This window comes from Meles meles, chromosome 11 (genome assembly GCF_922984935.1).
Source record: "Meles meles chromosome 11, mMelMel3.1 paternal haplotype, whole genome shotgun sequence".
Lineage (NCBI taxonomy): Eukaryota > Metazoa > Chordata > Mammalia > Carnivora > Mustelidae > Meles > Meles meles.
Genome location: NC_060076.1, coordinates 23,508,899 through 23,522,376, shown reverse-complemented (window position 1 = coordinate 23,522,376; position 13,478 = coordinate 23,508,899). Strand labels below are relative to the sequence as shown.

General features: G+C 49.9%; 1 protein-coding gene across 9 annotated transcripts in view; it reads right to left on the bottom strand.

The window, feature by feature from the left end:
- PTPN3 (protein tyrosine phosphatase non-receptor type 3) overlaps positions 1-13,478 on the bottom strand; it is a 110,574-nt gene that overhangs the window by 33,848 nt on the left and 63,248 nt on the right. For all 9 annotated transcript variants that reach the window (XM_046021976.1, XM_046021974.1, XM_046021973.1 and 6 more), the window contains 2 exons: positions 11,433-11,567; positions 8,517-8,693 (listed from right to left, as the gene is read on the bottom strand). In XM_046021976.1, the coding sequence (XP_045877932.1) occupies positions 8,517-8,693; positions 11,433-11,567 (312 nt within the window). The remainder of the gene's footprint in view (positions 1-8,516; positions 8,694-11,432; positions 11,568-13,478) is intronic.

Here is a 13,478-nt window from a genome sequence, read left to right as displayed (position 1 = left end):
CCTGAGATGATCACCTGAACTGATGGCAGATGCTTAACTGACTGAGCCACCGAAGTGCCCCAAGATTTTATTTATTTGAGAGAGAGAAAGAGAATGAGAGAGCATGAGCAGGGCAGGAGGCGCAGAGGGAGAAGCAGACTCCCGGCTGAGCGGTGAGCCTGTCACAGGGCTCTATCCCAGGACCCTGGGATCATGACCTAAGTGTAAGGCTGACTCTTAACAGCCTGAGCCAACAGGACATTTCCATCAGCACAGGAAATTCTGTCTTAGAGAATTACAGACTATGAGAACAGTCCCTCTGAAATCCTCTGGTCTAACTCCCATTTCCCAGATGAAGAAACTATGGTCTAGAGAGGCTGAGTGACTTGCCCAAAGGCACTCAGCTTTCTGCTCACTTAACATAGAGAATCTGATGGACTTGGGTCCCCAGGCATCTCATTCTTCTCCAAGCCACACCAAGTCTGTTCCTAAGACACCCCCCCCCCCCATCCCACCACCACAGAGGGTCACAGGGATTAACCATCTCAGCTGTCACTGTGTAGGACACTCGACTTCTCTACATCACACACACCCCCACTACCCTCCCTCCAGAGCCACAGGCCTAGCAAAAGATGCCTTAAAATGCCTCCAGACTATAGGGTTTTCTTTACCTACTGCAGATTCTGCCACATTCTAACCTCAAATGGACTTAAAAGATGACAGAGGCAAGTAGACAAGGCATTCAGTGACACATAATAGACAAATGAAGATGCTGCTGCCTCATTAAATTTTTATCTCAAACCCTTATCAGTGGATTTTTCATGAAATTGGGGCCTCTGTTTCCTAGAAAATTCCAATTATCTTACTCTAAACATAAAATCTGTATCATGTTCACACAATAATTCACAACCTCAATTTATGTGAATATAAAAATTCAGTGGCAGACCAGTGTAGAAATAACAGCGATATGCAAGACAAGAGTGTGGCCTTATGGCCTTCGAGCTGCTGGATGAGGGAAGGGTGCTATGGATGGGAAAGGGTTTCAGAGACACGATATTTTGGAAGGGAAGCTGTATACCAGTGGTAAGTTTTCAGAGTGAAAATGAGTGAATCTTTAATTTACTTAAAGCTTTAAAAAAATTACCCCCAAATAGGGTAACTTGGCCTGTTTCATGCATATAAGAGCACCCCCTAGTGGCAGGAGGGGCAACTGCTTGGCAGCTGCCAGACAAAAATCAAGCCAAACCCGGTTTAGGAAACACTATTTCCAGTTCTAGAGGTGGAGCTGAACCCTTAATGTGAAGTTGCAAATAGCAAACACGCTTCAGATGTTTGGAAGACTCTGGAGGGTGACAGCGACAGAAAGGGTGAAGGGCATATAAACAAAAAAGCAGAAGAGCAAAGTAACAAAGCAGAAGAGGACTAATTTCAGGAAAAGTCTAATTTTATGTCCATTATGTTTAATTTCTACATTTTGGATGCGTGGCTTACATCATATAAAGTTTTAAAGTATTTTTCTTTTTCAGTATAAAATGTAACGGTCGATCTAACACAGCCCACAGTGCTAAAAATAACATATTCCAAGTCATTACGTGCCCAATCCTATTTTCTATGTAGGGATGGAGAGGTTACTTTTAGAGAGCAATTTATTAAACATATGACGATTTTTTTTTGGCTGATCAACTATGTACAGACGTTCCCTGTAGGCTGCAGTAGCGCTCTGCTCAGCGTGGAGGATGGACAGACAGATGGTGAGGAGGACATCAAATGAGAAGCAACAAGAACGTGGCAGCTGGATACAGCACACAGATGCCAGGAGCCAAGATGCCAAACCAAGCAGGCTTCTTCCCTCCTTGGGGCAGGATGCTTCGTGCTACTGAGGGGGAGCCTGGTGGGCGAGGAGGGATGAGGGGAGCCGCCAGGGGTACCTGGGTTTTAAGGAAAGGAGTGAAGAAAGGGGGTAGGATGAGCTGAGGCAAGAAGTCAGTGTGGGCTGACAAAGCCAGTAACTGGGAAGGGGGTCTGTCCCTGAGGCAGGAAAGGGGCACTTGTCAGAGGAGGGGGGACACGGTGGGTGGGGAGGGACTGTCACTGCTGTCTGGGAGCCAGAGCAGCCAGGGAGGGACTGCCCACCTCCAGCTTGCTGGGGAGACAGGGGCAAGGACAGACTGACTGGCAGACCAAAGCGCATTCACCTGCAGGAAACAGATGCCTCAGAACACTAACCACGGACTACAGGTATGAGAAGCCAAAGACACGCCAGAATTCATCTCTCAAAAGAGAAGCAAAGCTAAGGAAACTGCAAATGATAGGACCGTCCACAAAAGAAAGACTCCCGCATCGTGATGCTTTGATGCCACACCTCCCTAAACCCTACGAAAGGACAATGACCTGCACCCTCAAGCCTGTTGGAGGGACCAAAGCCGTGCTCCATGGAGGGCGTCCCGGCTCTAACTGGGTGCCTGGTGAGGAGGTGTTTGCTGTGTGGTGTGACAGAACAGGGGTCATTTGCTGTCATTTCTCTCTCAAGTCTGTGAGCTTCTCCATGTTGGGAGAGACCTTCGTCCTCTTGCTCTTTCTCTTTCTCTCCTATCCTAGCGCACAAGACACCCAGACAGGCATGCAGCGAGAGCTCAAGCAAGGTGCTGAGTGAATGAAGAAGAAAACCACTTTCCTGAAGTCCCTGGGCCTGGCGGAGTTACTCTAGAAGAGCACAGAATTCACTCGGTCACCTGGAGGCGGAGGGGAAAAGGTGGGCTATGTAGTTCCCAGCTTCTGTGAGCTCAGAGCGTCTGAGGACCTGAGGGACCCTGAGGATCTTGTTAAAATGCAGACTCTGATTCAGCAGGCCTGGGGTGGGCCTGAGGCTCACATTATCAGCAAGCTCTCAGGAGATTCTGATGTTCCTGAGCTGTGGCTGAAGCGGGAGTGTGAGGGGCTACAAGAAAGGGTACCAGCTCCCCCCTAGTGCCACGTTTCCTGTGAATGAGATTTGTGGAGAAATTTTTCACGGATCTTATCTTCACATCAGGGCCCCTGAATGACAAACAGAATACTCTTTTCAAGTGTGGGTTTTTAGGACATGGAGATGTTCTGCACATGATACTCTGAAATCTGTCGTAAATGCCAATGGCCCAAGATCAAAACTTCAGAAGTGGCGGAAGTGGCTAGGGAGTATGGCGCAGATGGGTTGCTTTCTGGACTCTATTCTTTCTGCACCAATGGAATCATGGGTCGTGCATCTGTCCCACACCCCCAGCTTCTCCCTCAGACATGAAGACATTGTGACAGCAAGAAAGCCCTTCCATTTCAGTCACTTCATGCTTTAGCTCTCTGAGGAGAGTTTCCTGCCATATGACCTACCGCAGACCTACCACACGGCTCTGCTCACAGATGACGGTTAACCTAAACTCGCCAAAGGAGGTCTGTTTGATTTCCTTGTGTGCATATAAATCCTGTGCGATGCTGTTCACAGGATATGGGTACCCACCGTGGAGATGGCAGAGAGGGCATCCCACTGTGAGAGGGCGGAAGCTTGTCCTGTAACCATCTGTCCACCTGTCTGTCCAACCATGCAAGTACTCACTGAATATGTACTAAGTGCCAGGCACCATGCCAGGTCTGGGGGAAGGAGAGGTACACAGGGCACTATCCCTGCCCTCAGAGAGCTCATGGTCTAGTTTCAGAGAAGATTTAAAAAAAAAGAGAGAGAGAGAGAAGAATTAAAAGTATAAAAATAATCAAATAATATCTTGTTGCAATGGAGACGCTCAGATGTCTGGAATCCAGTGAGAAGCCAGGAGAGCCTTCACAGAGCAGTGGGCACTGGACCTGGAGTTTGGGAGATGAATTAGCAGGGGTCTGAACAGGTAGCTGAGAGAGAAGGAGAAGACAGACTAGGAAAAATACTAAAACAAAAAAGACAAAGCTGCAGCATATGCAGAGGCATGAAACTCTGACAAAGTGACATGATGGGGCACAGATCTCCCCAGATAAGCCTGTTGGCTTGTGAGGGATGGCTTGGGAGGAGGAGGGACCCAAGGTTAAGGACACGATCATGACCATCCCCGTGACCAACGACAGTGGGTGACCACGGGATGTGCAGTGGCATGCTGTTCCAATTCAAGAGCGGTCTGGGAGGAGGATTACCGAGGTGAGGGCCTCGCAGAGGAAGGCAGAAGAAAAGGAGTCTAGGATGACTGAGGTTTCCAACAGGTGCAAACAAGGTGGTAGTGAAATCCGGTCCTCACTCGCCAAGACCCAGGAAGAGCCAGAGGTGGGACAGGGAGACAGTGAGTGGAGAATGGGGTTCCTGGGGTTTAAGGCATTGGTCACGCGTCCATATGCAAGTGGTCGGCTGTCCTGGTGGAGGACAGGCGAGGTGCAGGGAAAACGAACACAGAACTGCTAAGGCAGCCCCGTGGCGGGCTGGCCTCCTCCGACAGAAACCCTCAGCTGTACACCGATCCCGTCACCCCGTCCCAATCCAGGTGTCACCCTCTAGTCTAGGACTGACGTGCAGAGAACGGTGACCAGCAGGCTGAAGGGAGGACAGTGGCCGACAGAATGGGAAGTAATGTAAAGGAGGGGAGATGGGGCTGTGAGGGAGAATGAGAAAGGGACGCCACCTGTGTTGTTCCAGGAGCTCGAGGCAGGGATCTGCGGACGGCAGGGCTCATGCTGGGCCAGCGTCCAGGACAAGGCTTCCTGCACAGGCTGGATGATGGGGCTGCCCACCACCAGGACAGGTTGCCCCACGGCCGGCGGGGAGACCCGGGTGGCCGGGCCAGGCACGCTCCCCACGGCCGATGTGGCTCCAGAGGGGGTTCCCAGAGTCCCTCTCGATGAGCAGAAGTTCTTTTCAGAAGAGTTTAACAGCGGAGGGGAAACACACACACTACAAAACTGACCATATTCTAGCCTTTCTCGAGTGTACGGTTCAGTAGCGTTAAGTGCGCTCACATGTTGTCTGCACAGAGTTTTGAGATAAAAAGTGACAGCCGCCCCGTGTCCCCCGGAACAAGGCAGGCTCGGAAGAGAGAGGCCAGCAAATCCCGAGGCATCACCACACAGAGCTGCGCTCCCTCTGGAGGACCCGTCAGGGCAACCGTGAAAAACCAACAATGAAAAGGTCCTTCCAATAAGACCCTCCACTGTGCCCCAGTGGGTTTTCTGCCAGGCTCTGCTCTGAAAAGTCACTTTTCCCTCAGGGAACCTCCCCTCCCCCGTTTTCTGGGTCGTGGGGAATGGTCGGTTTAAAAAAAAATTTTTTTCCCCCATGAAGGAAACTGCCTTTCCTGCGGAGTCCGGACTTTGCTCTGAGGCCAGCGAAAGAACACGGAAGGGCTGAGGGAACCCTGGGAGTAACAAAAGAGCACAGCTGGCTCGGGCACAAAGCGAACTGCCAAGGATTCAGAGCGATAATCATAAACTTCGCGGCGCTGCTCTAAATACGGAACAGCCCGGACGGTGACTCACCCGCTAAGATAACGTTCAGAGAGCCTGAGCCGCGCCACTCTGGGTCGAGGGCCCCAATCTCTCTGCTCCTTTCCCTCCTTTCTCTGACTTCTTGTTTACATGGGTACAGAACGGTACACTTCATTCTCCTTTCTACAGGGAACCCTCCAGACTGCAATATTATTCTCTGACAGAATAGTTCTTTTGGCCTCTTAGCACAAACGGGCCGTCTAAAACACGCCAGACGTTTCTTAAAGGCCCTGCAAATAAATCCACCCCCATTTTCTTTTCACCAAGCACAGAACAACCTTGCTTGCTTGCCTTGGGCAGCGGAGGGACCTCCAACCCCGGACTCTGGGGGGGGGGGGCGGGCAGCTGCCTCTGAAGACCCAGTGGGGGCGGCAGCTTCCCGCCAGCAGGGAGGGGTCCCCACCTGAGGTGGTAGGGCCTGCCATGTTTCACCTGCTCGCCCCTCATGCCACGCACGGCCACCGAGGGCCTCCTTGAGATGTCTCCTGTCACACCGAGCAGAGCCGCGACAAGGAAGGCTACACCTAGCAGAGCCGCGACAAGGAAGGCTGCGTGGGAATCACCGTTATTTGCTACTTTGAACATTTAGCTGTGAGACAGAAAGTGCCCCAGGATGACACATCTTGCAAGGTCTCCTGGGGGAGTTTCAGAAAGAATCGATGGGCCACGTGTCGGGGTGTGCAGGGCCTGAAATTACTTGAATTAGACAGGACTTAAGGAAGTGAGTTCTGATCTAATTTTAATGTATTTTTTTTTTTAAGTAGGCTCCCGCCCAGTGTGGAGCCCAACGTGGCACTTGAACCCATGACCCTGAGGTCAAGACCTGAGCTGAGAGCAAGAGCCAGCTGCTTAACTGACTGAGCTACCCAGGTGCCCCTGAATGTAAATTTAAATAGTCCTACGTGGCTAGTGGCTTCTGTGTTGGGCGGTGAAGGTCTAGCTGCCACGTGATGCCATGATGTGGGTAACAGGCCACGGCAGGAAACTCTGACGTGGGACACGTAACTGGGTTTCTGGGGACCCTCAGGCTGTTCCCCAAACTCTTTCCTTGTCCCAAAGTGGTAGAAGAGGCAGTGAGAAGGCTGACAATATGCTGTTTGTCCAGCTGGCCTGGAGGCCCCTTAAGACAAAGACTTGTCTAATTCACCTTGATGCTCCCTCCGTGAGAGCAAAGAGCACATGTGGCATGCTGCTGTGCTCAGCACCACACGGAGCCTTGAAAACACCCACACCCCACCGGACAGCATCCATCTCTCTCTACGTGGCACCGATCAGTAATGCCAACAGCACTTTCTGTGATGATGGAAAGGTACTCTGTCTGTTCCGTCCAGTATGGTAGTTGTTACCCACATGTGGCTCCTGAGCACTTGAAACGAGGCTCGGATGACTAAGGAGTGGGATTTCCATGTTAAGAAACTTAAATCTGCTACACTGGACCACAGGAGTCTGGATGGTCCCCAATTCCATGTCGGGGCTGCAAACCACAAGAGGAAGGGCTGACATGGAGGGTGTGAGACTGAGCTTCCTAGAGCCCTCGATCCATTTCCCAAACCCTCTTCCTCCTTTCCCCAAAGCCACAGAACCCCGTCGCCGACTCAAACTGGCTCCAACCATGCAGGCCTGCATTCTTGCCTTGTCTATCTAGGTTGGCAAAGCCGTGGTGTCACACAAAGGAACTCACACCCTTCCGCATTTTCACTTCAACTGGCCTGCAAGTTGGAGCGGGAGATAGGGATCATTTCAACAAAAGCATCATCTGAGCTCAGGTCAAAAGGAAACAGTGACCAGAGAATTATTTAACCAGAGGTGTTAAGAACACAGATAAGCTAGACACCACATTTGCTGCGGTCAGAGACAACAGAGAGGTAGCAACCTCCCATGTAAGGGGGAAGCCAGATTTGCAATTCACCTGCGACGTCCAGAATACAGTCAGTGTGTGCTGAGTGTGTTAAGCCTACCAGCTAGAGTGGTAAAAATTTACAGATTAACTAAAGTGCCTTCTCGCTAATCCTGTGCCATTAAGAGAGGCATTATGTTCCCAGATTTCAGGTAGAGTATGGCACTTAAACAGCATCAATACACCATGCCTGTGGTTGACTTCCTAATGGTTGACTCCCAGTCTTCTCATAACTGTCATTTTAACTATGATTAGGTCTTGTCCACTGCAAAAACTTGATTTTGAGATCGCTTGCTCTAAAATGTATAGATCGGGTAGGACCATAAATCCATTAAGAGAAAAAAGACCCATGAAAAAGGTGAAGAAGAGCAGGGGTTCTGTCAGAAGCTGGAGGGAGGAAAGCCCAAGCAACTGAGCCAGCCGGGGAGCTCTGGGTTCCCTGTTCATCAAGCCAGAAGGGAACGAGTAAATTCAACACAGCTTACTGAATCATAAAAGCACTCAACCCAGAACTTTTGGAAAGATATTTTTCCCCTGGCCTTGAGATGTGAAGGGAGTCTGTCACATTTAACAAAGGGAAAGTGGGGACATAAAAGAATTTAACCCCAACTGTCGACAAGAAGTCAACAAAAATGCAGGAGATGGTCTTCGCATGTTTTTGCTTTACACTAATGATTCATTAAAGATGAGGTCCTCTCCCCATAAAACCCCGAGGGCACACTGTGGGTCTGAGAAGGCTTTCTGTGGATGGGTCTAAGTAAGCCTATCTCCAGCGACCTAGAAATCTTGCAGTGGTTGAAACTTTGGCAATCTAGAGAAATACTGCTATTAAGGTTAACCTAGCTGTCGCTCTGGAACATGAACTAATTAAAACAGGGCTTTGCTCATGAAGTCAAAACGGTTCAAGAGAGCTAACATGTCTGTGGAGAGTATACAAGAAAAAGTGCAAGCCTGAGACCCCAGGCGTATAGCTTGTCTCCCCCCCCCCCCCCCCCCCCCCGCCGTGGTGGAAGGGACACTCTGATGTAGGCAGAGGGCAGCCGACGAGCTGGCTGCAGGCTCCAGCTCCTGACTTAAATGGCCATCTCCGGGCCTGAGCAAATCCCTCCACAGCCAAAATGCGCAGATACAAAGAAGAGAACATGTTTCTTACTCTCGGTGCGGGCTTCGGTTCTGAGAAACCTCCGATTCACTGTCTTTGGGGGACAGGGAGCCCTTGTACGTGTAAAACACATCTTCGGTTTCCGTAATGTAGGTCATCTCGTTCGCGAGGTTATCTGCAGAAGAGTGCCGAGGCTTTCGAATTTCGTGCCGGAGCCTAGGACTTCGCCTGCGAGGGGGCAAGGTCGAGTGTGAAGCGTTGAAAGCAAATTCCACTTAAAAACTTTACCAGGCATCAGGGATCTAACTTTGTGCCCTGACCTTTCCAAGGATGCCTTGGCTCGCGCTGTTGGAAATTAAGACCCGGTTAACTCATTGCCACACCGGGATCCGCCCAGGGCCACACCAGTCCTCGAGACTCTCAGCCCCCCATGCCGTAGCCCGCAGCACAGTAGCTTCAGCTATAAAAACAGGCCGATGAGGTTAATTTATGCCCTTTGGGAAGTGGCGAGGTTGATTTAGAGTAAGTCATCTTCCTAGAAAGACTTAAGCTCTCAATGCACAAATAACAGACTGTACTGACTACTGGTCAATTCTTCAGATTCATTTGAACACCAGCATTAAGTAATGGGTTTAGAAGTCAAAATAGAGGGGTGCCTGGATGGCTCAGGAGGGTAAGTGTCTGCCTTCCACTTGGTTCATGATCTCAGGGTCCTGGGATCGACCCCTGCACTGGGCTCCCCACTCGATGGCAAGCCTGCTTCTCCCTCTCTCTCCTCTCCCTCTGTCTGCTGCTCCCCCTGCTTGTGCTCTTTCTCTGTCAAATAAATAAATAAAATCTTACCAAAAAAAAGGAAGAAGAAGAAGCCAAAACACAGCTTTTGGCAAAACCAAAACCTTACTTCAAATACATCCCTTCATGGAATTTCACTTAATCCAAGAGGAAATTTTTTTAAGATTTTTATTTATTGGACAGAGAAAGAGAATGAGAGAACACGAGCAGGGGGAGCAGCAGAGGGAGAGGAAGCCTGATGCAGGGCTCGATCCCAGGACCCGGAGATCATGCCCCGAGCCCAAGGCAGACGCTTCACCGACTGAGCCACCCAGGTGCCCCAAAATGTTTGCTTTTAAAAATACAGCCTGTATGCCCTATCAGACGGGCACAGCACCACCACCCTGCGTCTCCAACAGCAGCAGTTGCTGTGTGGGTTTAAGCAACTCACACGACCTCTCTGGGCCTCAGCTGTACCCACCTGCTCCTGAGAATGAACCAAATGAAGCCGTGTTCTCCGGACCACCGGCGCGGCCCCAGGGCATCGGCTCCCGCAGTGGGTGACTCTGGGTTGCTGAGCCTTCTACTTTCTCTCCGTTTTCCCGCCTTCTTGTTCCTTAGCCATGTCTCCTGGACACTGTCAGGACCTCCGCTATTCCCATTCCCCCGGGGCCCAGATAATCAATAATACTGTGTCCGGAGCAGGGAAGAAAGGCTCGTGACTCCTCAGGAGGGGACCTATAAATAGCAGTCAGAGCTCCCGGCCACGGGTGTGGCGACATCAAACCCCGCTGTTCTCCTGGATGCCGTCCTGAGCCTCCGCTCCGGGGCCCTGGCATCACTGCCCCCAGAGGCTTCCAGACAAATTAAGCTGCTACGTTACGGCATAGATTTACCACTTTAGGATGAGGGGCCTAAATCTTGGGAAACCAAGAAACAAATCTACTCAGTCATGCCAGGATCTCTAACACCACGTACCACCGGCATCTCTGCCTACAGCATTCGGCCCTGGGGGTGGGGGGTGGGGGAGGTCCCCAGCCAGCGGCCCTGCACAACAGCCCCATTTTATGCCTGTTGGAATCTCCCTTAGTCCTAGTAGGTCTCTCCTTGGTCATTTACAGGGCCACCCGCATCTTTTATGGCATGAATACAAAGCCCAGCTCTCCAGTCCAGCAGGGAGCTGGGGCAATGTTTCTGGCTTGGTTTCCCCTCCTCCGGACGACGCCCAGCCATTCTGGACGGGTTCACAAAACTGGCCTGGTGTCTCTGAGGAATATTCTAATATAATAAGAATTCCACCTAATTTTTTTTTTCCTACTTACAAAGCACTTGTGCACTGTTCAATCATTTGGGTGATTTTTGAACCCTTTGACAGATGGGAAGACAGACCAGAGAGGTAAAGAAACTTGTGAGTTAACAAAAGAGCCCAAATCGGAGGCCGGGTGATGCGGCTACTTGCTGTCCTTCCCACTTTGCCAACTGCCACTTTCTTCCTTTAAAACCATTCTCTTAAACGCTGGCAGGCTACTTCCCCACGGGCGTCTGCTCCTGCTGCTGAGGGCCACACACCCTACCCGGCGACCCTTTACTAGGTTTTCCGAAGTTTATTTTGTGTGATGTTAACAGAACACAGACGATGTTAAGCTCAGTGTGCTTCCTTATCACAGGATTTCCCAGAACATTAATAGGCCAGTGTGTACTCTAATTCCAAGAGGGGGCTTTTCAATAGTCTGTAGTTCTCCAATTCAGACCAAATAACTTCTTAAAAACAAGACATCCCAGCACCACACACTAAGGAAAATGTTCCGCGAGGCCTGCGCGTGTCATGAAAACAGTAAACCGTTCGTTCCACAAGAGCCAAGAGAGCAACACAAACCTTGACTGTGGGCCACCTATCTTGGGAACACTTAGGAAGCTGAGTTTTTTTTTTTTTTTAAAGATTTTATTTACTTGACAGAGAGAGAGAGATCACAAGTAGGCAGAGAGGCAGGCAGAGAGAGAGGAGGAAGCAGGCTCCTCGCTGAGCAGAGAGCCCAATGCGGGGCTCGATCCCAGGACCCTGAGATCATGATCTGAGCCGAAGACAGAGGCTTTAACCCACTGAGCCACCCAGGCGCCCCAGGAAGCTGAGTTTTTAAGAGAGATAAAGTTTTTACTGGTGGGTAGTACAAAAAAACAAAACAAAAGAGGACGTACCAGTTGGGAGTGATGGGAGGGGAGCGAGAAGGCAGGCTCTTGGTTTCTAAGTGCTCCACCGATAATGATCTCTGCATGGCTGGGTTCCACACCATCCCTCCAATCACTTTTTTGCAATACTGGTTATTTACAGACCTGAAAAACCAGAAGCAAGGTTCACTTTCTACGCGGACAGACATGTTCAACAAGAAATTATACCATAAAAGAAACAGTCTATCCACGCACGCTCCCTCCCTGGCGGAGGGCTGGTTAGCTCCTGGATGACAGACACCAGCCAAGGTTATAAGGAGTGGAGGTACGAGGTCCAAAGTGGTTCCCTTCTGCTCTGGCCTTTCCTTGTTGTTTCTCTGCTTCTGGTTAAAGTATTTGGCCCTACTACTGTAAACAACAAACTGGAGCTCAGAAGAGAACCAAACCTTACCAGGAGATGAGAAGGCATTTTCAGGATAACACAAAAACAGTTCAAATAACTTCAAGGAATTTTTCACGTCACTCACAATGGCATGAACACAAACATTAACCATCCTTCCAGGAAGGTGATTTTTGTCATCCGAGCTGGCAGAAGCCATTAGCTATAAATCACAGAGAACTCTGTTGAAGAATGCCTGAGAACATGCTCCGGTGGTAGCACTCCATGCCCTGTGCTGTATGAACAGGCCTCCCCGGAGCTAATGTCCATGTTCTATTTATACCCAGAGAATTTAAATCTTAGCCATCTAGACCCCCAAGGAATGAATTCTTTGAAAGGATGGGGTTTGAAGTCACTTTAAAGGAAACTCAGTTCTGTCATTCCTACATTTTATTTTTTTTTTTAAAGATTTTATCTGTTTCTTTGACACAAAGAGAGAGAGAGACACCACAGGACAGAATGCAAGCAGGGAGAGTGGGAGAGGGGGAAGCAGGCTCCCTGCCAAGAAGAGAGCCCAATGCAGGGCTCGATCCCAGGACCCTGGGATCATGACCTGAGCCGAAGGCAGATGCCCAACGACTGAGCTACCCATGTGCCCCGCGCCATTCCTACATTTTAAACAATGTTTTAATGTCTTATCAAAACACTCCATGTATTTCCTTGCAGCCTGAAACCAACAAGTCAAACAAACAAACAGAGTGGGACAAAAAACCCAGAACATGAAACTCTCCCGAGAACATCAAGGTACTCAATTACAGTAAGAAATATCACTGTCACCCTGATCAAAACGTTCATAGCAGCATTACCAAGAGAATCTCCATCAGAAAGCAAATCAGCATTGATTGAGAACCTTGTCTCAGAACAAGGGGAGAAAGAGGATTTAAAACTTTAATGTCCTCGTTCCCCAAGGTATGTGTCACAGGTTATTAATAGATACTCTTTAGGGGGAAAAAGTGTTGCATTGTCCCTTATGCTTGCAAAATACTGAACCAGTTCCTTTTATGTGGAACCTCTATCAGGAGGCCCCACATGCAAATATGTAGGTGTAGCTCTAGGCTTGGGCAAAACACGGAAGCGAACCTCAATTTGCTCATCTATAAAATGGACACAGTGAGGGCTAAATCTACAATACAATGGAGTTGGTCTTCGTAGTGAAGAACTGCTGACCTGTGCCCCCAAATCACTGACCCCCAGTGGTAGATTAAAAATGGCTCAAGTTCTTGGACTCCTGACTGTGAGCTGGCCTGGGACAGCTCTGACCGAGAGGAGCTGTGCCAGTTCTGGGCCTGGCCTTGAAGATGACTGGGTGCATCTGCCCTCAGAGCCCTGAACCTCTGCATAAGACATCCAACTACCCTGCTGGAGAGCACACATGAAGACGCCCTGAGAACAGAGTGAAGTAAGGGGTACAGGGGGTCCACACTTCCAATCATTCCATCAGGCACGGGAGCCCAGTCTTCCTGGATCTGCAGCCCAGCCCGGCCACCAGCTGCCTATCGCTGAGAAACCCCAGTCTATACCACATGGAGCAGGGGAGGGGGCTGGCCAAGCCCCTCCCAAATTCTCAATCCACAAAATCTCAAGACAGAACAGAAAAATGGTTGTGTTTTTTGTTGTTATTGTTGTTGTTTTTTAAA